The 24393-nt window shown below is 46.0% G+C and overlaps 1 protein-coding gene and 1 long non-coding RNA gene across 3 annotated transcripts; one reads left to right on the top strand and one right to left on the bottom strand.

The window, feature by feature from the left end:
* Nucleotides 1-1513: 1513 nt before the first annotated feature.
* On the bottom strand, nt 1514-10377 carry LOC117718880 (sialic acid-binding Ig-like lectin 10). 2 transcript variants are annotated; one of them, XM_034516848.2, is made up of 11 exons: nt 10237-10377; nt 9776-10159; nt 9366-9644; nt 8484-8531; nt 7760-8023; nt 7515-7562; nt 7158-7415; nt 6801-7085; nt 6431-6518; nt 6223-6334; nt 1514-2043 (listed from the first exon to the last, which is right to left on the bottom strand). In XM_034516848.2, the coding sequence occupies exons 1-11, from the start codon at nt 10274-10276 to the stop codon at nt 1777-1779; spliced, it is 2073 nt and encodes a 690-aa protein (XP_034372739.1). In that variant the 5' UTR covers nt 10277-10377; the 3' UTR covers nt 1514-1776. The 2 variants fall into 2 exon arrangements, with proteins under 2 accessions (XP_034372739.1, XP_034372749.1); XM_034516858.2 differs by lacking the exon at nt 7515-7562.
* Nucleotides 10378-10433: 56 nt separating this feature from the next.
* On the top strand, nt 10434-24190 carry LOC143442036 (uncharacterized). The gene is made up of 3 exons (XR_013109923.1): nt 10434-10596; nt 10812-10881; nt 23068-24190. It is a non-coding gene; the product is annotated as an uncharacterized LOC143442036 (long non-coding RNA).
* Nucleotides 24191-24393: the final 203 nt, after the last annotated feature.

Below are 24393 nucleotides of genomic sequence, written 5' to 3'. Positions count from 1 at the left end.
GTGTGTGTGTGTGAGTGTGTGTGTGGTGTGGTGTGTGTGTGTGTGTGTGTGTATGAGAGGTGTTGTTAGGAATAATCTCCAACACTCTTCTACCCTATTCAATGAGTCAGAGTGTGGTGGTTTGAATGAAAATGTTCCCTGTAGGCTCATATGTTTGAATACTTGGCCCCAAGTTGGTGGAACTATTTGGGAAGAATTAAGCAATGTGGTCTTGTTACAAAAGGTGCTGTTGTAGGAGGTGTGTCACGGGCAGCAGGCTTGACGTCTCAAAAGTCCACACTATTCTGACCTAGCTCTCTGCTTCATGTTTCCTGGCAATAGAAAAATAACTAAGACATAGGGCCTCTTGATGAAAGCCAGAGCTCACTGAATGTGGCCGTGGAGGAAGTATATCATGAGGGTGGTCTTTAGGTTTCAGAAGCCCACACCATTCCCAGTTAGCTTTCTTTCTCTGCCTTGTGCTTGTGGATCTGGATGTAGCTCTCAGTCACTTTTTGTTTTTAGCAGCATGGCTGCCTGCCTGCCATTACCCCTGCTATTATGATCATGGACTCTTAACTTTCTGGAACTATGAGCCTCCAAATTAAATGTTTTCTTTCATACGTTGTCTTGGTCATAGAGTTTTGTTACAGCAATAGAAAACTAACTGAGTGTGCTTGCTAGGCTTATGTTAACTTGACACACAAACTAGAGTTATCTGAATGGACAGAACCTTAATTGGGAAAAGTGCCTCTGTTGGATTTAGCTATATAGCATTTTTCTTAATTAACTATTGATGGGGGAGGGTCATCCCTGGGCAGGTGATCCCGGGTTCTATAAGAAACCAGGCTGAACACACCATGGGAAACAAGCCAGTAAGTGGCACCCTTTCATGGCCTCTGCATCAGCTCCTGCCTGTAGGTTCCTGTGCTGTTTGAGTTTCTGTCCTGATTTCCTTTGATGATGAAAAGAGATCTGGAAGTGTAAGCTAATAAAGCCTTTCCTCTACAACGTGGTTTTCTGTTCTGTTTCCTTAAGACACCAAGATAAGAAGATAAGAAGATCTATGTAGATCTGTGTACTTTTGCTTCAATATTTAAGATGGGTGACTTTTTGCTTCTTCTTCCTTGAAGACAGGATTGGGTGGACTTTTTCTCACTGAAAGCAACGGTTGATTGAGACTTTGAAATCTTCCATAGGTTTTGATGAAGGCTGTGTGCCTCCACCATAGTATGACAGATGGCATCTTGACAGGCATGCATGAGAGACGGATAAGACATGGGAAGATCAAGAGAGCTTGGCAACCAAACTTGTAACCTCCTCGCTTGAGAATGGGTCCACTCTGTGAAACCAGCACTGACTCCTTCCTAAGGCTGTGCAATGATCCTAGACCTAACAGCTTCTACCATGTCCCACCCCTGAAGGAGCACACATCACCTCTCCCCCACCACCCAGAGAGCTACCCTTCCAGCATATAAGCCTTTGAGAGACACACTTAGAGCACACCCAAACAGGAGCTGTCATCTTTAAAAAATTGTTTTGTACATCTATTTATTTAACTTACACGTGTGTGCATGCATGGGTGTGAGTCACAGTGCACATGTGGGGAGTCAAAGGACGGTTTGTGGGATGTTCCTTCCACTATGCAGATCCTGGGGATCAATCTAAGGGTTCATGGAGCTTGGTGGCAAGCACACTTAACACACTGCTCCCCAGGATTATTTTTAAGGAGATAATCTACTTTCTTTTCTTTATTACTCTACCATTTATGTCTCAGTCCTAAGGTCCAGGACACTCTCAATGGACTCTGACTTCTGCATACTCAGAATAGGTGTCTTGGGGATTCTGGATCTCCCGCAGTCTGAGGCGGGAAAAGTTGAGAGCAGCATAATGGAGTTCTTCTGGGTTATTTTCAGAGACTGGGGTCTGAGAGGATGATGTGGGGTCCAGACAACCAGGAGATGTAAACTGTGGGTCCTTCTGCTTCTTCTTTGGTTTAGGGAAGTGAGTGTCTAGGGGCGAGATCCCAGAAGGAGTGTCTGGTTCAGCTTTCCAATTCCGAGCCTGAGGGGATAGCAAACATACAGCATTATTCACTCACCAAGCAGTTGTGCACCTGGCACTCGCCAGCCACTGACTTGGGAACTGAGGCTTTAGCTTTAGAATAACAAGAGTCAAGGAACGAACAGCACACAAACAAAAATCTAATGAAGGCAAGAGATGAACACTGTGAAGAAACCAAAGCATGAGTCGGGACTAGAGAGACAGCTCAGCAATTCTGAGTGCTTGCTGCACTTCCAGGGCACCCAAACTCACTCACAGCAGCCCCTCCTGGCAGATCCTAACCCCCTAACTTCTGGGAATCTGAGCCCTCTTCTGGCCCCTACAAGAACTGCACCCACAATACATACACACACACACACACACACACACACACACACACACACACACACACACACATGTACACTCACATGCACACATAATTAAGAGTAAAAATCAAGCATAAAGATGAGTGTGGCATATGCCTTTAATGCTAGCACTCAGGAGACAGGGCCAGGTGTGTCTCTATAAGTTTGACCCCAGCCTGTTTTACATAGTGAGTTCCAGGCTACCCAGAACCACATAGTGAGACCTTGTCTCAACAAAACTTAAACAAAGAAAATAAAAAGAAGAGTCGTAGCTGTAGATTAAATAGTCTCACCACAAAGAAATACTTAATTCTGAGCTAGAGAGCATATGCTAATTACCCCAATTTGATCAGTGTGCTGTGTGAGTAGAGTGGCACACTGTACCCATCAATAGGCACGATTATTGTATATAAATGCTAACGTGCATGATAGATGAACGGGTCATTCTGGGTATTTATGATGTGGTGATTACCAAGCAAAGAGCATTAAATGATGCCAGGAACCATGCAGTTTCAGGGGAGAACTCGCCCAAGGAAGGAAGCAACACATTTAACTATTCTAAAAGAGTCTGGTGTTGTGTGCTTAAGAAAGATCCCCAACCTGCTCAGAGGAGAAGGGGATGGGCCATAGGGGAAGGAGGATTGTGGGAAAGGGTGACCAGAAGGGGGTCAGTGAGCAGGATATAAAATGAATAAGTGAAGTAAAATGAATGGATGAATGAATGAACGAACAAGATAGGCCCAGAAGAATGGCTTGGTGGGTAAAGGCGCCAAAGGTGCTTATAGTACAAGCTTGAAGAGTTGAGTTCCATCCTTGGCATCTAAAACTGAAAGGCATCCCACTCCTGCAAAGTTGTCCTCGGACCTCCGAATGTTCACTTGGCCTGCATGTACAACCCCCAATAATACTACTGATAAATAATACTAAATAAAGATTAAAATTTGAAATTAAAAGTACAGGGTGCTCTATGTGACTACACAGTCTTGTAAGACAAGTGGAAGTACATACTAAGAAGTCCCTGAAATGGCGCTGGAAATCCAAAGAAGTGATCATGGAGGGGTGGTGTTAATAGGGAATTGAGGTGTTTTGATCTATGATTTTCTTCAACTTTATGTTTTGGAATGATCAAAGTGTTACAAAAATGTCAAAAGTAGGGCCAAAGATGTAGCTCAGGACAGAGTGTTTGCCTAGCATGCACAAAGCCCTGGATTCATTCCCAGCATCGCAAAAACAAGCACAGTGGCACATGCTTCTTATGTCAGCACTCGTGGGGTGGAAACAGGAGGATCAGAAGTTCAAGGTTGCTCTTGGCTATACAGGAAAATCCTTAGCTATGAAGGGAATTTGAGGTCAGCCTGGGCTTCATGAGAGCCTCTCTGGAAAATAAAATGTCACAGAAGTAGTACCAGGTTCTGTGCTCTGTGCAAGGTCCCTGTGCCTTAACTCCAGTTTTCCACTGTTCACACCTTAATTGTGATACACTATTCACACGAGGAGGATGCTGATATCTGAACAATGTACTTCGTTTCCTGCCTTCTAGGGGAGACTCCTATTTAACTCACCTTCAAAGTGTTCCTATCCATTTTTATAGGCCAGTCTGAGCATGGCCAAAGGCAATTCTGTGGTATTTTCTTCTTTATCTATGACCTTAACCTGAGCAGGGGCATGCTCCTTAATGAAACCTGCCCTGGAGTGTGTGCCTGAGCTGGGCATGCTCAGGGTGGTTTGTGCTCCTGATCTGGACATGTGCAGGAATCTGTGTAACCTCATGGTTACTCCCTATGTGAATAAGTATAGGCCGAGTCTGGGGCCCTTTGTTGCTGTTCTCATTGACATGTGACGACTACAGTCAAGATTCAGGGCCCTGGGTCATCATGGAGCTGTCCTTCAGAGTCTCAATTTACCACTCCCCTTTCCCTAAAGCATTTACTCACCTGTCATCTGGCTCATGTAGTCCAGGTTGGCCCTGGCCTTTTATACATAAGTATAGCCAAAGACTACCTTATACTTCTGATCCTCCTGTCTCCACTTCCTGAGTGCTTGCGGCACTCTGCTCTCTCTTGTTTTGGGCTGAGGATTTGTGCATGCCAGAAAAGAACTCTAGTGACTGGGCTACATTTCCAGCCTTGTCTCTGCAATGTTGTGACTTGGTCAGTGAGATATAAACAGAATCACGTAGTACGTAACATTTCCATCTGTGTCCACCCAAGACTCAGGTAAATCGTCCTATGCATCAAGACTTGGTTCTTTTTGCTGGCTTAGTAGCATTCCAAAGGAAAGGTGTGCTTGGGTAGTTTCTGCCGGATGTTACATGAAGAGAAACGGGGTGGAAAAGACAAGAGCAGAGGAGGTGATGAAGAAAACAGCTGTGGTGTCCAGCTGAGAGATGAAACATGAACTGCAGAGTTGAGGGAAGACTAGGGTGAAGCAGTTTGGGTGTATTTTGAAGGATCTGGGGATGGTGATGGTAGTGGGAAACAGGGCTGAAAAATTATGCTAAGGCTTTAGCTTGCTTGGGGAAGGCTGCTACTATCTGCCGGGGGGGGGGGGGAGAGAGAGAGAGAGAGAGAGAGAGAGAGAGAGAGAGAGAGAGAGAGAGGAGAGGAGGGGAGAGGGGAGAGGGGAGAGGGGAGGAGAGGGTGAGGGGAAGAGGGGAGGGGGGAGAGGGGAGAGAGGGGAGAGGGGAGAGAGGGGAGAGGCGGGAGAGGGGAGAGAGGGGAGAGGGGGGAGGGGGGAGAGAGGAGAGGGGGGAGAGGGGAGAGGGGGGAGAGGGGAGAGGGGGAGGGGGGAGAGGGGGGAGAGGGGGGAGAGGGGAGAGAGGAGAAAGGAGAGAGAAGAGAATGGATGGGGAACATGAAGGTGAAGAGCCAAGCTGGTCAGATGATTTTGCACGGGCTCAGGTAAGAAATGCCCTCTGATGTCGGGGTGTAGATGCTGCCTGGAAGGCTGGATAAGGGTCTGGATGCAGGAAAGAAGTCAGGAGACACAGATGTTTGAGTCATCACCAGATAGATGTGATCTCATGGTTGTGCCTACTGTTTACTGAGCTCTCTCAATTAGGGCCACAGACTCCTCTGAATATTTTACAGATGCAATATATAAAATATATAATGTATTATTATATTTTAATTATTATATAATATTAACTAATATTACATTACATTATTATATAAAAATAATATATACTATATTAATATATAGCTAATATATTAACATATATAATCTCACGAGGCAGGCAACACTATTAGCCCACTATTAGAGTTGAGGCACAGAGGAGTTCAGTGACTGCTCAAAAGTATGTGATGATGAACAAAAAGGGGGAAGGGCAAGGCATATATGCCCAGCCAGCAGACTTTGTATTTAATCAGTAGGATGTACTATTTCACAAGAACATTAATAATTATTCTTTAGGGCTGATGATGTAGTTCAGTGGTCCAGCACTTGTCCAGCATTCCCCAGTGAGGGCCTGGGGTTGTGACTCAGTGGTAGAGCCCCTGCATGGAATCCCCCAGTGAGGAGATGAGTGTACCAAGCATGTACATGGCTCTGGGTTCTATGCCCAGCACAGCAACTACAGATCAAGTAGTTACACATAGGTAGTCATGTCCTTGGTGGTGACACTAATGAAAGAAATATAAGCTGAGTCCTGGAGAAAGCTCCCCAAACTTGAAAACAGAAGAAAATGTGAAGACTTAGAGGGAGCCAGGATTTAGACTTAATCTTGGATGCTTTTTTCACTGTCGTGTCTCTAAAGCATGCGTGTGGGAGGATTAGGGAAGGGATACGTACAGAATGAGCAGGAAATGTTAGCTGGAAAGTACAGCTGGCAACTCACCAGGGACCTAGTCTTGGGGATCACGTTGATGTAATCCAGGATTGTGCTGCCCCGTGAGAGCTTGGGCCTTGAGGTTTCCTCCTGGATTCCTTTCCTCCGTAGGGTCTTCATGCTGAGGGAATAATCTCTACCTTGGTATGTACTGTTCCATCTGCCCTCTCCCAGGAGGTCCATATCCCAGTCCCCTAACTAGCTTCTTCCAACTCACATGATCACGATGAGGCAGAGGGCAAGAAGGACCGTAATGCCAAAGCCCAAAACTGCTCCCTTGGAGAATGCTGTGGAAGTGTCTTTATCTGAAAAAGAATGAGCATATCCCATCTGTGTGTGATCTTACACACAGCACTGAGCAATCTGGACTCCGTTTTTTATTGCATACTGTGCCTAAGCTTCTTCCTAGTTCCCTCTAGAAAACATGACTGCATCCTGGGCTGGGAATCTTGCCTTCCCTTCTGCTCCTCTTCACACACACCTAGGCTATGGCCCTTGCCCTCTCAGACTTTGCTCCAACCACAGAGCCCTATGGCCTACCCTACCGAGCCCCTCCATAGCAAATCTTAGTCCCAAGGGGTCCTTACCAGGTAGCAGCAGGACAGAGGTGGTCTGGGCCCCATGGGTGTTCCAGGACTCACAGCTGAGCCAGAGGCTGGGCCCCAGCTCCTGAAGGAGGCTCAGGGAGCTGTTGACCCAGGGTCCAAGTGAGCTGGAAGTGATCTTGAAGGAGGCATTGGTGCTGTTCCCCTCCAGCAGCCCCTCCCCCAGCCGCCAGCGCAGGGAGGGGGCAGGCCAGGCTCTGGAGGAGCAGCTGCAGTGCAGACCTTCATTCTCCCAGGAACAGGAGGGTCTGGACATCTGGGGTGGGTCTGTGGAGAAGGAGGAGAAGGGTCAGCAGTTGGACCCTCATCACAAGTCCCCGTGTCCCTTTCCCCACTCACAGTGCACGGAGAGGCTCAGAGAGATGCGCTGGGCACCCAGTGGGTTCTGTGCGGCACAGGTGAATTCTCCTTCATGTTCTCTCTGGACCAGAGGCAGCTCCAGTACCCCGGGCTCTGAAGACTGGGTTGGGATCAGGGTTTGTGTCACCCAAGCCCAGCTCACACTGGCTGGAGGATTGCTATAGGTGACACAGACTAGGCACAGGCTTTGACCCTCTAGGACTGGGAGGGAGGTGCCATTGCTGAGGATTTCCAACACTGGGGAGGACAGAAGGCAGAGTTGCCAGGTGGCCCATCAACTGGGATGCCTCCCATCCCCCAGCCAGATGCCCAGCTTCCTCTGTGCATCCTTTCTACCTGTCCTGTTTGCTTGGGAAACAGTCACTCTCAGGTCTTCTGGGGGATCTGCAATGAAGACAGGGAACTGGCTCCAGACAGGCCAGGGCTTTCTCCTTGGGCAGAGCATTCCACTCAGAGATGGAAGCCATGGGTGGATGAATCACTCACTGGGTCCCAACACAAGCTACACAGTGGTCTGACTGTTACGGCCTGATGTTACTTCCCCTTCTCAGAACCAGGAGCCTTTGGTAGATCATACTCACACAGCACAGAGAGGTCTAGCGTATGTTGCTGGGAACCCAGCCTGTTCTCTGCTTGGCAGATGTAGTGTCCAGAGTCCCCAGCTTTCACCCAGGGCAGCTCCAGTGCCAGGGTTCTAGACCCCACAGGGCTGGACCAAGAGAGGACTCGGTCCTCTAGCACCCAGCTCAGTGTAGCAGGAGGCTGGCTGTCAGCAGTACAGAGGAGACGTAGAGAATGGCCTTGCTGAACTTCCAGATGTGAAGGATTCCCATGCAATTCTGGGACTAAAGAGACACACATGGAGAAGAGAGGATGAGATAGACAGTGATAGGGAATAGAGAAAGATGAAGAGAGAGACAAAACTAGAGACAGAGATACAGAAACAGAGGAAGAATGGGCATAGAGAAAAATAGAGATGGATACAGACATAAATAGACACAAAGATAGAGACAGACAGACGCACACAGACAGACAGACAATGACAGATACACACACACACACAGAGAGAGAGAGAGAGAGAGAGAGAGAGAGAGAGAGAGAGAGAGAGAGAGAAACAGACAGACAGAGGCATGGAGACAGATAAAGAAGGGCAGAGAGACAGACATAAGGAAAGGGAGAGGGAGCAAGATGGAGGGTAGGGAGAAAGTAGAAAGAGTTCAGGCCTGCCCCTACCCCACCCCCCAGACTTTTCATTTCCCAAAGAGGATTGGACCAGCCTTACACAACCCCAGGAGACCATCATACCTGACACATTGTCACGGAAAATGTTGATAGCAAGAGATCTGGGAGCATCTGGGAGAAGATTGTGAACCAACTTCAGAGGGGAATGCTTTGTTCCTCATGAGAAGTCCCTCAGGGGAAGAAAACCACCACCATCCCAGAGAAGGCACATGAACAACCAGAAATGAAGCAACTATTGCCTCTCAGGGTACAGGTACACCCAGGATGGTATGCCCTCCTCTGCTTCATTTTGAATGTATGTGGTGAACATGCCATATGTATATGGATACACATGCGTGCACATAAGTGTGTGTGGAAGCCAGGTATAGATGTAGGGCACCTTCCTGAATCACTGTCCACATTGTTTATGGAGGCAAGGTCTTTCATTGAACTCAGAGCGAGCTTGCCAACTGGGTAACCAATCTAGCTCGATAACTTGCCTCAGGAATCACTTGTCTCTGTCTCCTAAAGCGATGAGGTTAACAGTGGGGCTACCATGCCTGACCAACTTTTATGTATGCTCTGAGGGTTCAAAATCCGTTCCCCATACTTGTGTGTCAAACTCTTTTTCAGCAGAGTCATCTCCCCAGCAACTCTTTGTCTCCTTTTATACACGATCTCATGGATTCTAGCATGTATATTTGCTGAGTAGCCAAGGATAGCCTGGAACTCCTGATCCTCTTGCCTCCCCCTCCTAAGTGCTGGGACATAGATGTGCAACCACCACCTCTCTTATATGTGCTGCTGGAGACCAACCCAGGGCCTTGTGCATGCTAGGCAAACACTCTACCAACCGGGTGACATCCCCAGCTCACCTCCACAAGCTTTCCTGAGCATGGGGTTGGGAGATCCTCTATCTCCCACCACCAGGACTCTACACAGCCCAAAGCATCATACCATACTCACGGGCCACTCTTAGTTGGACAGTCCTTTGCATGCTCTTTCTAGAGAAGTCCAGGTGACATGTGAGCTCAGTATCATGGTGTTGAAGTCCTGGGGTAAAGCTCAGCACTGAGTAATCGGAGGTGTGTGGTCTGGTTTCTTGGAAGGAGACAGCATCCCCCGTCCAGGAGAAAGAAGGAGCTGGGCATTGCTTGAAGGTCCAGGAAAACAAGCAGACAATAGTCACTGGCTTCCCAGGTTCCAGGATCTCAGGGATGAAGACATCTGGCTTCTGAGTCAGGCCTAAGGGAAAGGATGCCAATCCTGTGACTCCAACTGCCCCTCCCAGAGGTAGTCTTTGCATCACAGTTTATCTGCCACTGTCCCTCCCACAGTGAGAGACAGGGGTTCCCTGCTATGACCACAACTCTTACCTTCCACTTGCAGCATGAACCCCTCCTTAAAACTGTATTTCTCATGTCCTTTCTCCATCCGGAAGAAGTAGCTTGTCTTGTCTGTCCACTGAACATCTTTGATTAGCAAGGAACAGTCCCTTTGGGTGGGATCCCCCAAGAGCTGGAATCGCCCTTGGACTCCCAAGTCTAACTTTTTATTTTTGTTATTTGTGGCCACTGGAAATGTAAATGATTGTCTATTGGTACTGGTTTCTTTGAACCAGTAGCCATAAGCTGGGTAACGGTTATTCCAGTGTTCCTCAGGGGAGGAGAAGGAGCAGGGCACGAAGATACACAGACCCTCCTGTGCCTTTACAATTCTCTGCACCTGTAGGAAGTATCTCTCCATCTGACCTTGAGACCCTGTAGGAGACAGAGGCAGAACCTGTAGCCCCATCCTGAGCCCCAATTTGGGCCATTCTGGCCTCAAGCCCACTCACCATCCAACAGTAAGGACAGCAGAAACAGCAGCAGTGACATTGTGGCTTAGGAGGATCTTGCACTTTCACAAGTTGGCCTCCTTCCCCAGCTGGTCTGTGTTTGATTGGGGTGAGAGAGAAGGGGAAATGTAGGCGGAAGCTGGGCCCTGGGTACTGGTGCAAGACGAGCTGCTGACAGTAAGTTATAAGCCCATTGTATCTTCCTTTCTCTCCACTCTCCCCTCCCCCATATCCACCTGCCTACCCCATGTTTTGTGGAACATCTGACCCTTGGACGCTTGGAACTGATCCTTCCGAGCCATCTCTAGTGACTGGGAGGGAGGAGACAGAGCTATCTCTGGCCTGGGGACCTTGATGTAGGTGAGTATAGGTTGGGGCTTTTCTTTAGGGGCTAGGTCAGTTAGAAAGCAGAAGTAAAAGTTTTGGTTGGTGTCTCTTGAAGTAAGTCCTGGTGGGTGCAGGAGAGCGAGACCTCCTGGCTAAACTGATGCTCAAATTTAAAAACAAATGGATAATCACTATATTTCTTGGTATAAAAATGTCTCAAATACCTTATGAGTCTTACTTACACTTAGAAGAAGAGGAAGAAGAGGAGAAAGAGGACGAAGAAGAAGAAAAGGAGGAGGAAGAGAAGAAAAAAGCTTGGTTTGTATGATGTTCAAATGTAACTGGATATTTCTCACTATGCTCTTTTTTTCTTTGCTTCATGTTAAATCAGATAAATATAGACTGGTCTTAGTCCTACCCCTTCATCCTCCCTTGTGAGCTACTGACACTTTGAACTCCAAAAGTACCCACAGACTTCATTCAATACAGTTCAACACAGTTCCCCATTTTTCTTTCCTCTGCAGTCAGAGAACTAAATTTCCCACTTGTAATTTATGCATTGATGAGGTTTTCCATATCTGGGGCTGACAATGGTACTAGGAATCAAGTAACCTAAAGGGTGCAACGTGTGCATGCTTGTGTGTGTGTGTGTGTGTACGTGTGTGAGTGTGCATGTGTGAGTGTATGTGCGTGTGCATGTGTGCATGTGTGTGCATGTATGTGTGTGTGTATGCATGTGTGTGTGTGTGTGTGTGAGTGTATGTGCATGTGTGTGCGTGTGTGTGTGGGTGTATGCATGCATGTTTGTGTATGCATGTGTGTGTGCATGCATGTGTATGTGTGTGTGTGTATGCATGCATGTGTATGTGTGTGCATGCATGTGTGTGTGTATGCATGTGTGTGTGTAATAGTGTTTCCCACAGGCTTCTGTGTTTGAAGCTTGACTTGATGTGGTGCTTCTTTGCACCTTCATGGGACCTTTGGTTTGGGAGTGAAGGTTAGTAGAGGTGAGTCACTGTCTGGGTGTGGGGAGGCCTCTGAGGGCTAATGTTCCACCCTGACTCCTTCCTACCCCTTGAGTTATGGCCAGCTGCCTCATGTTCTTACCATAGAAAGGAGCCAGCCAGCTCCCATACCATGCTTTTCTTACCACAGTGAGCCATATTCTCTGACCTGTGAAACAAAATGCTTCCTCCTTCAGTTTCTACCGTTAGGGATCTGCTCACAGCAAGAAGAGAAACTAACATTTTCTCCAAGGCTGCCCTCTTACCTATCTTTCTTTTACTTTTACTTTTTGAGTCTCTGTGTGTGTGTGTGTGTGTGTGTGTGTGTGTGTGTGTGTGTGTGTGTGTGTGTTCGTGGTATAGCTGCCCTTGGAAGCCAGATGTGTTGGATCCTCTGGAGCTAGAGTTACAGGCAGTTGTGAGGTCCCTGACATGGGTTCTGGGAACCAAATTCTTGAACATTATGAGCTCTTAACCACTGACCCATCTCTCTAACTTCCCTTACTTGGGCCTTCCCAAAATGACTGTTTGAGTCATGCCATGACTCGTACTCATTATCAGCCTCTGTGCATCCATGGACCAGGCACAATGCTTTATGGGAAAGAAGTACAATGGTGAATTCCACAAGGTGTCTGACCTCAGGGCTCTCTGGCTCGATAAATAACGTGTAAATTCTAAAGCTCATAGTCTGGGGATGCAAGGGTAAGCATTCATGACAGGACTTTGTGGAAGGAGTGGTCATTTATCTCAAGTAGAAGGAAGTCACAATAGATGTCATGGAGGAAGGGACCCTTAGATGTTCCTGCCTGCATCCCTGTAAAAAATAATGTTTTAACTATTTAAAAATAATTTCTGATTATTTGAAAAAATCATATATTTATACAATGTATACTGATCATATCTATCCACCACCACTTACCTCCAAATACCCACTCGTGTTCTCCATCCTCCTCTCAGGTTATGTAGCAGATAAAATCCTCTACCTCCTAGAGGAGCTCATTACAGCATAGTGTATTCTAAGGAGAGAGATGAAACATTCCGCTCTGTAGAGAGGCATGTTATTGTCAGGAAATAAACTACTCAAAGGCTTCAGGAAGTCTCTGAAATTGAGCAGATTCATTAGATCTTTTCTTCTCCAAGCATATGTAAGCAGTAAAGACTTCTGAGAGCTACTCTCAGACAAACTGGGCAGCCTAGAAGAGGCTCAGATCAGCTGAGCCACCAGAAGCAGAGACCAGGTGAACGGCTTGGAAGAGACACTTTCCAACCGGTTGAGCTGACTGAGAGTTGTGCAGTTCACTCTAGGTTTCATGTTGGTGAGTTGTCACCCATGCTAGGGTGGGCTTTGGTGATGGAGCTGTCTCCAAATCATTTTCAGAACCCCTTTCCAAGCCAAGGCTGGTCCTTGGCAAATAGCAGAGAACCTTTTACCTCAGGTGATTTTGTTTCCTAGGTTGTTCTTGAATATGATTTTGTGCCTCCTGTGGCAAACATTTACATTCAATTTATAAGACATGTTTATTCTTGTTGGATGTCAGAACACTGCTATAGAACCCAATCTGAACAATGTACCCTGAATCTGGATATGGCCTTGTTGAAATTAGAGTAGCAGAATAAACTCCACTTTAAGTTAACTTGGCCTTAGAGAGGTATGGCCCCCTTCCTTGAGTGTAGCCGCCCAGTGGCCACAGACAAACTGGGTTCACCTGAAAGGAAGGCTGGAAATGAAAAGGAGACAGAGGGGCGAGAAAAACATGGAGTCAAGACAAAGTTTTCTGATCAAGGCTCAAAGTTTAATATTCAGCACTGCAGTTATATAGGGAAAGCCCATCCAAATCCATCTCGTTTCAGCTGGATAATGTTGCAAAGCAGGCTCAGCGGGCAGTCTCTTCTTCTTGCAAGAAGTTGCAAGTGTAAACAAAGCAGATGACTTCACCTAGGTGTTAAAGTCCTGTGTAGCAAGCAAGGTCTGTTCAGACTGCTCAAGGCTGGGAAGGGCACACTTGAGGTCTGAGAAAAATCATGAAATGTCCCTGGCAGTTGCAAAATAGACACAGAAGCTGCAGCTGGCTGATAACAACAGAGAAGAAAACATAAGTCGTTCCCCGGTCAAGATGCTCCTTTTTGATGGACGCTCCCGTCTTATGGTTTAACCAGCTGCTGTAAGCCACTTAGCTTAAAGACCAACATTCCCTTACCCTCTCATGCAATGCTAAAGCTTGGAAACCCCCATGAGCAGTTTTTTCCTTTATTAACCCCCTTCCTCTAGACCTCAGAGTCATTCTCCTATCCTGCTGCATCAGGAAGGTTTGTGGCCCAAACTCAAGCTTGAATAAAGACTCTTGTGTGCTTGCATGGAGTCATGGTTCCTGGTGGTCTCTTTGGTGTTCTCAGGATCTGGGCAAACAGCCTTCTGCCTTGTTTTTGTGCTTTCTCAAATATAATGTATACTACATGCCAAGCAATTGTGTTTAAACTGGTTTGTCCTGAGAAAGTTCTGGGAAAGAGCTACTTTGTAAACATTTCTTATGTGCTTACTGATATTTATTTACATGTTTCTCTGAACTCAATCTTTCTTGGATTATTACTTTCTTTGTTACATTGGTGTATAAAAGTACACTGAAATTTTGTTTTTAAACTGTAATTCCCCCATTCTTTCAGATCCTCAGAATTCAGGTCTCACAGACACAGTGGCCAACACTTCACCAGGGAGGGGCAGAACCCCATGAGCCTCACTCTCATTCATGACTGTTAAGTCAGCCCAGTGCAGGTAGCTTCAGCTGCTGGGAGTCCCTGAGTGTCATGGGTGAATAATACTCAGAAGACGGCACTTTGGAGCTCTTCTCCTGTTTGGGCTCTTACATTTTTTTCATAATGTTCCTTCAGTGTAGTGAGAATTCTGGAGTTTTAGTTTCTTTGAAAATCACAGAAATATTATGGGAATGTGTTTTTGTTTTAATCCCAGGTGTGGGATGTGGAGCTGCTTCAGATTTTCCACAGCAGGTGACTATGATTTGCCCCATGCTCTAGCAGGGATGTAATTTTGCCAGCTGCATATAGTTTCTGTGATTGTGTGATATTTGGGATGCTCGGGACTTTAGAAGGCATATAAATGCTCAGGTTTGAGAGGTTGAATGGGTTATTGGTTGGTTGTTGGTGGTTGTTGGTTATTGTTGGTATTTGTTGGTTGTAGTTGGTCATGGTTTGTTAAGTACTCATATGCACAAATTAAAAACAAAAAGAAATTAGATACCCTGATGGTGAATATCAAACTTGCCCCAAGAAACTTGATGCCCCTAATCAACAGAAAGTAGTCGAACAATAATGTCACCCCCTTTCTGATCCCTGACCTTATTCAGGGACCTCTTTTCTTTTCTCTCTATCCTTTTTCTATCTTATATAGTGTTAGAGGTTGAAATGGTAGAAATAGGGTAGAAGAAAGATGAACCCACAAAGTAGCCGAAGATAGCTATACTTGAGCCTTAGAGGAGTGATATAAATACTTTGTTTAGGTCTAAGACTTAAGTTCACTATGTATCTGAGAATAATCACAAACTTCTGCCTCCTGCTTCTACCTCTGAAGTTCTGAAATAACAGGTAGACATTACCACAGCCAATTTATGAGTAAGTGTGGATTGAACTCAGGGCTTTGTGCCAGCTGGGCAAGAACTACCAACTGAGCTACATCACAGCCTTAGATCACTACCCATTCTATATGAGATCTCAACATTCCTATGTGGCCCTGGATCCACTATTCCATGAATACAGAGAGATGGACAAACCATAGACCATGTGGCTGGAACCATAAACATTTACTTCCTCACAGTCCTTGGAGTTGGACATCTGAGATTAAGAAGGTTGGTGGCAAGAGTTGGTTTCTTCTGAGGGTACCCTTTCTTGACATGTAGGTAGCAATCTTCTTGTGTTGTCACGTGGTATGGTGGTTTGAATAGACTTGGCCTAGAGAGTGACACTATTAGGAGGTGTGACCTTCTTGGAGTATGTGTGGCCTTGTTGAAAGAAGTATCGATGTTGGGGTAGGCTCTGAGGGAGCTTCCACATTGCTGTCTAAGGATGCCAATCTTCTAACAACCTTCAGGTAAAGATGTAGAACTCTCAGCTCCTCCTGTACCATGCCTGCCTGGATGGTTCCATGTTCCTGCTTTGATGATAATGGACTGAACCTGTAAGCCGCCCCAATTAATTATGTTGTCCTTGTAACAGTTGCCTTGATCAGGTGTGTGTTCACAGCAGTAAAACCCTAACTAAGAAACATGGTTTTCCCTGTGTGTGTATGTGTGTTTGTGTGACCTTATAAGGACACTAGTTATGTTAGAGTAGGGATATTAAGGGTTTGAATGTGAAATGTTCCTCACAGGCTCATGTTTTGAACGATTGACTGCCTTTGTCCTCCCACCCACAGCCGGCCCTTCTCCCTGTATAATCTGCTGGCTGGAGACGAGATGTAAGTCAGATTTCTAGGATATTGTATTGACTGATTTTATGTGTCAACTTGACACAAGCTAAAGTCATCAGAGAGAAAGGAGCCACAGTTGAGAAAATGCCTCCGTAAAATTTGTCTGTAAAGTATTTTCTCAATTAGTGATCAATGGGGGGAGGGCCTGCCCTGGAGTCATAGCCCTGGGCACTAGTAGAAATGGCTGATTACTGGCACAACCACTTCCTGCTGCTGGCCCGTTTTCCAGCTCTAATTAACTGCAAGTTTTCTCAAAGCATCCTCAGCCTGCACAGTGCCTACCTCCTCACCTCCCTTTCTCTTTTCAGTTACTGGCAATAAGGGTTTCTTCCAACCCAGCTCCTAGACCCTCTCAGTTAAATATCAGTGTCATTCTCAGCCGGTCTCCTGCATCTGTCAGCATCTGAGACTGATACTCAGTCCCCACCTTGACACCTCATCATCATCTGTGACCACAGGACACATCTCTGAACTCTCCTGATAGATGGCTCTGCTCAGTAGCTTCTTCTCACAGCTTTCTTGCTTCTTCTACCTCATGCCTCTGACTCTGAATGCCGGAGAGTTTAGTGTATTTTCTATGGGCTTTCCTTGTGTTTGTGGTTTCAACCACATTAAACTTTGATGTGGAGAGTCCCTAAACCCCATTCCATTTGGACCCTTCCCCTGACTCCAGGCTCTGGTATCTACTGTCCATCTCCACCTTATATACCAGAGGCTTCTCATCCTTGTGGGAACTAGAGTGATGGTGCTTGCCATGGTTTTCTCCATCTGCAGGGATGGCTCTGTGAATCATTGGCAGCCTAATTCTTTAAATTACTCATGGCAACCACAGAATTGTGATGTGTGACTTCAGTGGCCATCTATGACATCTAGAAATGCCCATGACACATTGAGACGGAGACAGCAAGCTGTTCTGGTAAATGTCAAGGACACTCATTTACCTATTGAGTCTTCCTTCAGATGTATGTAGGAAGCAATCTCATTCAGATCCATCATTTGGACCTGGGCTGTATCAACACCTTTATTGTTGAGTTTTATTTTGTTTTTAAAGACAGAATCTCATTATGTAGTCAAAACTTGCCTGGAACGTTATCCCCTGGCCTCACCCTCCAGGTATTGGCACTACAAGCTATATTCAAAAACATCACAGACATTATTTGTGAATACTGCAGAGAAGGAATTGATAGGAGATGGGAGGCACATGGGCTGGATCCTGATTGGGTAGGGGACACAAATACCATTACAGAGATAAAGGTACATCAGAAAAGTGTGTTCAGGCATGTGCTGACTGTGTCTGGGATCTTGACCCTGGAGGTGATGCTTCTCTAGGGAAGAGAGTTTCTAGAGATAATGGGAAACTTGGTTACACGTGCACCTTTCACATGCATACCACAATCTTACATCCAACCCAGCTACATCCTTTAGAGAGCTCTGGCACAATGGATCTCTGTCCCTTTACCCCACAATCCCAGGTTCATTTACCAGGTGATTGATATTCAGAGTGGCTTATCTAACCTGCCAAGTCTGCTCACCCTGTTCCACTCATTGTTTCTCCTGAACTCCACAGTGAGGGCTCCTGTCTATGTTGTCCTCACAGACATAGTCAGCACATGCCTGAACATGCTTTTCTTAATGTATCTTTATCTCTATAATGGTACTGATGATGAACAGACCTGCCATTTGCCTCATGTAACCTTACATGTCCCAGCAAGCCCATCCTTCCTAGAAAGTGATTTCAGTTTTCTTTCCCCTACCCCCATGGCAAAGATCTAGTAATTGTCAGGCCTTTCTTTGCTTAAAGGCTACACACATTTGATGCAGCAAGGGGGAAGCAATAAGCTCACATCTGTACATCCTTCATGAGATGATACCATGTGCTCCCCCAACCCCTGATAAGAAAGTATCCAAAGGGCTGATGGTTTAAGATTCCTATGGCACTTACCTGAGAAAGTGACCCAACTGCAGGGTGCATGTGGCTTATGCCCACTGCAGTCCTGGCTGCTTTCTTTTTGTGTACCTTCACTCTGGTGGAAGACAAAAGACTCATCCTGGTTTCCTCAAACTGAAGGTCACAATCATGATCTTAGAAAATATAAAGATGACAGGTCTAAAGAACTTGTCCAGGGTTCCTCATGACATGATTGTGACAAGGACTACTCTTACTTCCTAGACATCTAGATAGGGAACAGATCTGTGCTTGATGATGGCTGCCAACTAGGTTCTCAACACTCCACAGCCTCTGCCACAGTTTCTCATGGTACTCTAAGGCCCTTCATTTTCACTTCTCCACTAACCTGTCCCTCGCTCAAAGCTGAGGCTCACATGAAGAAAATGAGGCAGACACTGACAGTGAGCAGGGCTGTGACACCAATGTCCCTGGTGGCTCCCAGAACCACTCCTAAAGCTGCTTTTGTTCTGGGGTTCCCTGCTGAAAGAAAAGACTTGAGTGAGCTCTGATCTTGATGAGCCCCTCCACAGTCCTCATTACTGGGATAGAGTCCAGAAACTAAGTCTCTTTCCACCACAGGATCCCAACTTTTTCTAGAATTTCAGATAAAGCACACGGTCCACCTGAGCTCTCTTGTCCAGTCCATATTCCGTCCACTAAACTCCATCTTTCCCAGGACTCATATTCTTCTCTACCCAGAATCCATCTATAAAACACACAGACAAATAATGAGGAGGACAGTTCTCCCCCAGAGCACTGGGCAGATGCTAAGTGCTGATGATGTATTGTTGGAATCTGAAAGTCTCCATGAGGGTTATTGTTTCATTCTTTATGTTCTTGTTGTAAGACTTTCTTCTGAAGTTTTTTTTTTTTCTTGTAAGCAAGCAAAGATGTTGGGATGTGGGGCAATCTGACTTCCTAATTAGTAGCTGTTGGACTGTCCCTTGCTCTCAGCAAAAAGACTGTCAGTTAAGCAGCCAGCTAGCTAGTCTATGTTTACGCAAACACCGGACAACTGGAACACTTCCCAGGCTCACAGATGGTTGTTTTGGTTCCTGGGGGGAGGGTCTTTAGGTCTTTAGTTTTTAGGAGACATTTTGCTTTTATAATTTCTAAAGAACTCTAAAGATTCTGAAACCATTTTTACTGGGACCAGAGTGGGAGCATATTCCTCAGTGGCCAAAAAAGAAAGGGAGCCATGTGAAGAAGTGAGGCTGTGATTGGACCAAACACTCTTTTATGTTATAGACATAGGCTGCCCTGGCTTCCTTCAGAGTGGCCTGGGAAACATAAGTGTCACAGTCTTAGGTCCAGTGAAAAGCTTCTCTTGATTTTTCTTTCTGGTCTTCTTTCAGTAGCATAGGCTGAACTGGTACCAAGAATAAAGAAGCAGAAGAAAGCCCAGTAAGGGTATAGGCATCTGAGACAAAGTGAAAGAACTATTGGCCAGTCAGCATACAATGTGGAAGGGACAAGACAACCAACCAACCTTCTGAGAGTTGGACATGTTGAGAGTTTCCAAAGGGGGAGGAAGTGGCTATCAGAGGGTGAGATAGCAAAAGAGGGTAGAGAGCTAAAAGTAAGCTGAGAAGAAAGTTAAGAATCTGTAAGGAGTCAGAAGACAATGTGGAGCCCAGCGGCTACTCTACCGGTACCCCAAGAAGGAAGCTCATGGAGAGCAATCGCTGCAATTGCAAGAGGACGTAATTAGACCAATGCATTGGGGTTGCTTGCTGACGCAGAAGTGGCGGCAAATGCACTCGGGCAGAAGCATATATACAGTTTGAACAGGGCAGGTATTTTTGATGATAAACTGGTCAGTTGGCATTGATGGGCTGTAGGGGACCCTCTAATGGGGAAGCTATCTGTTGTCAGACAGCTCCATATGTCTGATAACCCCTGGTTTTTCTTGGAACCATGTGTCTTCACCCCTTTTTGGAAAGGGAGGAATCTTGTGGTTTTTCTTGGGGCCATGTGGCCTCACTTACCCTTCTGGGAAGGGAAGGGGGTAATTTTCCATGGACTTTAGATTTCCCCCTTTTTCTTGTTTATTGTTTCAATCTTGGAGATAGAAGATATTTAACTGAAATCTTGTGCTTGGCTGTCAGTGCCTAGATGTTGATACTGTTGACGTAGGACCATCAGCTTGATGGCACCTATGCATTCCTTAATAAAGATTATCAATCAATTTAAAATGCAAGGGCCAAAGGTTAGCAATAAAAGTAAAATTATCAGGGATCCTAGTAGGGTGGAAACCAGAGTGATGTACCAGGGGGAACTGTGGTACCATGTTTCCAAACAGCTCTGGGTGTGTTCTCTTTCTTTCTCTTAGCTAGTCCCTCTCTGAGTGATCTGCATAGAAACAACATTCTTCTTTAAGAGCTGCACAGAGTCTCTCCTGTTGGAGAAACAAGAGGTCTAATCCACGCCTGTTTTGTAACACTACCTCAGAAAGGGAGGTCAGCGACTGTTAGAGGTGGGTGATGGATTCTTCAAGCTTTTCTATGTCTAAATCTATGGCAGCCCTGAGCTCTTGATAACTTTTTCCTTGTAACACTAGGGAGGTGGCTCCTGTTGTTGCTCCTGCAGCACTTAAACCTAACTGGAGGGAGACTGTTAGGGCTGCGATGGGCTCCCACTTGGCATGATAGCTACTGTCCCACCTGTCTGACATTTCTTCATCAGAGTGGTAAAGTAGCTTGGGCATGAGTTGTATCAGGATGCAAAAATTTTTAGATAAATTTAGGACTGTGAGGTGGATGCAAGGGGTCAGTGGAGCAAGCCCACCACCCGTTCTCAGGTGGGACTATGTAAAAAGCAGTTAAGGGAGAGGACTAGGTGAGGGCAGCAGGTATATAGGAAACCCTGATATTCACCACTCAATTCTACTGTGGAACTTAAGCCAATCTGAAAACTAAAGATCATTTTTGAAACTTCTCCAGGAGGTTCACCAACTGGAGGTAAAATATCTGCATGGAGGGACAGGGAAGAAGTTGCTGGTCTTTCATGAGTATCCATCTCTGCAAGTACCAGAGATCACTGAGGAGAAGGCTTGATGGGTGATCCATACTGAACCGTCTACATTAAGTCTGAGCATAGCTGGTTCAGCTGAGTCCTCAGCAAGGCCCCATCTTGAGAGGCATGGATTAAGAGTTCTCTGTAGCATGTGCATAAAGAGTGGAATTCTCTCCTCACTTGGGGTGAGCATGAGATAAAGCAGAAATCTCTGATACCATCCCAAAAATCAGCCTAGAAGGATCCAGTGGGTACCCTTCTGTGTCTCTAGATCAGCAGGTCTTCAGGATTCACCCACCATGGTTGTCCAGCCTCATTTTTCTCTGTACCCTCATGAACAGAATATTCTGTCTTTACTCACAGGTTACACTGAGCTGGATGGCCTTCTCTACAGTGTACTAGCTCCAGGGAAGGTCACCTGCCAGGTGAGGTGGGTGCCATGGCCCTGGGGCCTGGGCACGAATGTCAGCACTGAGGAGAGGGTGGTCCTGATTCCCAGGGAGGTGAAGATAGGTGACATTCAGGAGAAGATAGGGATGTCCCCCTCTCACTGGCACAGGGCACAGAGCAGGCTTCTGGGACATCCAGACTCCAGAGTTTCCAGCGGGAGGGTGGGGAGGTGTACATGGGAGCTGGTGAGGAAAGGGGAGCCATGTAAGCTCAGGTAGTAGGTGACGTGCAGCTGTGATGAAAGTCCTGGTTCTAATGTAACTCCTGTCAGAGTCCTGATGTTCCAGCCCCAGCCACTTCCAGAATGGGGTCCCATTCCAATCCTGTGGCACCCATGATCTTCTGGAATAGTTAGAGCCCACAATGTATCTGTCACATGCACAGATGCCCACTTCTCATAATAACTCCATTTGAGTTTCCTTTCTCTCCCAGGAAGAAGTAGAAACTGTTGTCACCTCTTTGTGCTTCTCAGATATCCAGAGAGCAGTTATTCTGCCTATCTCTAATTAGATGGTATTGGCCCTCGGAGTCCTTCAGAACTTACCATTCTGGCTTGTTTGTGGCCACTGGAGAGTCCTGTATTAGCACCTGTGTGGGACCAGTAGCTATAAATCTGAAGGGACAGGTGAATGTGCATGGCACGAAGACACGGAGACCCTCCTGTACTGTCACCATCTCCAACACTTCCAGCTTATATTTATTAATATCCTTGCACTCTGTGGCAGTAGGAGGCTTGGCTCAGAGTTTCCAGTCACCTCCCCAGACTAAGAGCAGTAAGCAGTTGCAGCTGTATTGAGAAGGATTCCTGAGCTTCTGTTAGTGAGTGGAGATGGGAGGTCAGGCACAAGAGAAAGTGTTGCAGAACCCGACAAAGTTGGGAAGAAGCCAGAAACTTCAGTTCACAGAAGAGCAACCACAGAGGACTGGAGCTCCTACCCTCTGCATGGAGCAGATGAAAACCCTGAGGTCAAGGCCCTAAAAGGTGTTTGAGAGTCACTTTGTGGGGAGCCGAAAGAAGGCGGCTATCATCCTTGCAGCCATCTTGAGCCATATACCCCGACAAGAGACTTGTTTACAATAGCCTACAACAGCTGAGCACACTCTGATAACATCTTGTTTTAGATACCCAGGATTTTCCCTTGGGTGTGTGAGACTTAAAGGTGTGTGACTTAAGGGTGTGACTTAAAAGTGTGATTTAGAGATAAGACCTAAGGACATGACTTAAAGGCGTGACTTACAGGTGTGGCTTAGAAGTGAGACATATAAAAGGCAAGAGGTAGACAGAAGAAAGTAGTAGGCACTTGAGATTAGACATTTGAACTAGAGAACTCGGAAGAAGAATTATTAGTTAATAATAATAACTAAATAAAGTCAAGTAAGCACTTGAGACTTGAGACAGAGAACTTGGAAGAACTGAGATTAGTACCTGAGACTTGTTATTAAGCTCTACCTTGGCTTGCCTGTATAGAATGCATTATATTAATCTCTCACTCCCACTCTCTCATCTGCTCACTTGTGTTGTCCCTCTCCCTACAGATCCTGCCCCACATCAATGTCTTTTTGGTTTGTTTTGTGACCCATGAATTTTAACCAGGACTGTATGTTTACAGGTTTGGAGCTATCCACAGAGGCCTGATGGACTCATCCTTGGGTACTAAATTGAAGACACTTGTCCTCCTGCAAAATCCATCAGAAAAAAGAGTTCTACAATCATTTGGTTTTCTGTTGCTGTGATAAAACACTGTGACTAACAGCAAGTTGGGGAAGAAAGGGTTTACTACATCTTATAACTTTCAGGTCATACTCTGTCACTGAGGGAAATCAAGACAAGAACTCCTGGAGACAGGAACTAAAACAGGCCATAAAAAAAAGCCGCTTCCTGGCTTGTCTTCTCTTCCTTGGTCAGCTCAGAACACCTGCCCAGAGATGATATCTCCCACTGTGGACTGGGCCCTCCCGAATCAGTCAGCAACCAAGAAAACATCCCTTAGACTAGCCCATTGGAGGAAATTTCCTCAGTGGATGTTCCTTTTCTTAGGTGACTCTAGTTTGTGTCAAGTTGACAAAAAAAAAAAAAAAAAAAAACCTAAGCAACACAGAGGAGTATAGGTCCCCATATGTTCCTCCCTAGTCTGTGATTAATGGTAGGCATGCCCCCTCTCAGACAGGCAACCACAGCTGGAGTGAGATCTTATTTGCAATGGCTATGCAATGTCCTGAAGACAGCATTTCCCTGATAACACTCAACTTCTGAGGGCCTTTCTGCGCTCTAACTGGAGGCCTCATGCCTGACTTCATAGTGGCCCAACCCACTCTACACTCAACAGGTGGTCAGTACTGAAGGATGCAGGATGCTCTAGAGCTGTGGTGAGTGTCTTGGCAGGAGAAGGGTTCTTGAGTAATTGAAGCCTACATTGATTCATTCATCTATTAATTAAACATACATTGATCTCTAAACACTGGTGAGGTACACACGAGAAGAAATCCTCACACTCAGGTCCCCTATCCATGGATCCTGCAAGTTATCTTAAGAACCTGGTCTCAGCCTCCAGCGTGCATGATCATGAGTAACTGGGTCAGATGTGCCTTGTGTCTGTGTCTGTTGGAGTTTCTACCATCAGGCTCTCTGCAGCAGCTGTGCCATGTCACATTCTCAGCAGTGATACCCTGGAGTTTCAGTTCCTCTGCCCCCTTCAGAACTTGCCACTTCCTACTTTTGGCAATTATGCATTAAATGAGTGTGAAGTGATGTCTCTTTTCAATTTTAAGTTCTTATTGGCATGTTGTCATGTGTGACTGATTTGATTTGATCTCATTTGACCCTCGATTGCTCTCTCTTCTTTCTCTCCCCTCAACATCTCTAACGGTCTCTCTTCCAGTTTCATAACATTGTGCTTTTTCTAGATTGTGCACAAAACAGAAAATGTTTTTCAAGA

Source organism: Arvicanthis niloticus, chromosome 1 (genome assembly GCF_011762505.2).
Source record: "Arvicanthis niloticus isolate mArvNil1 chromosome 1, mArvNil1.pat.X, whole genome shotgun sequence".
Lineage (NCBI taxonomy): Eukaryota > Metazoa > Chordata > Mammalia > Rodentia > Muridae > Arvicanthis > Arvicanthis niloticus.
Note: the sequence above shows the minus strand (reverse complement) of the source record. Positions and strands in the feature narration are given on the sequence as shown.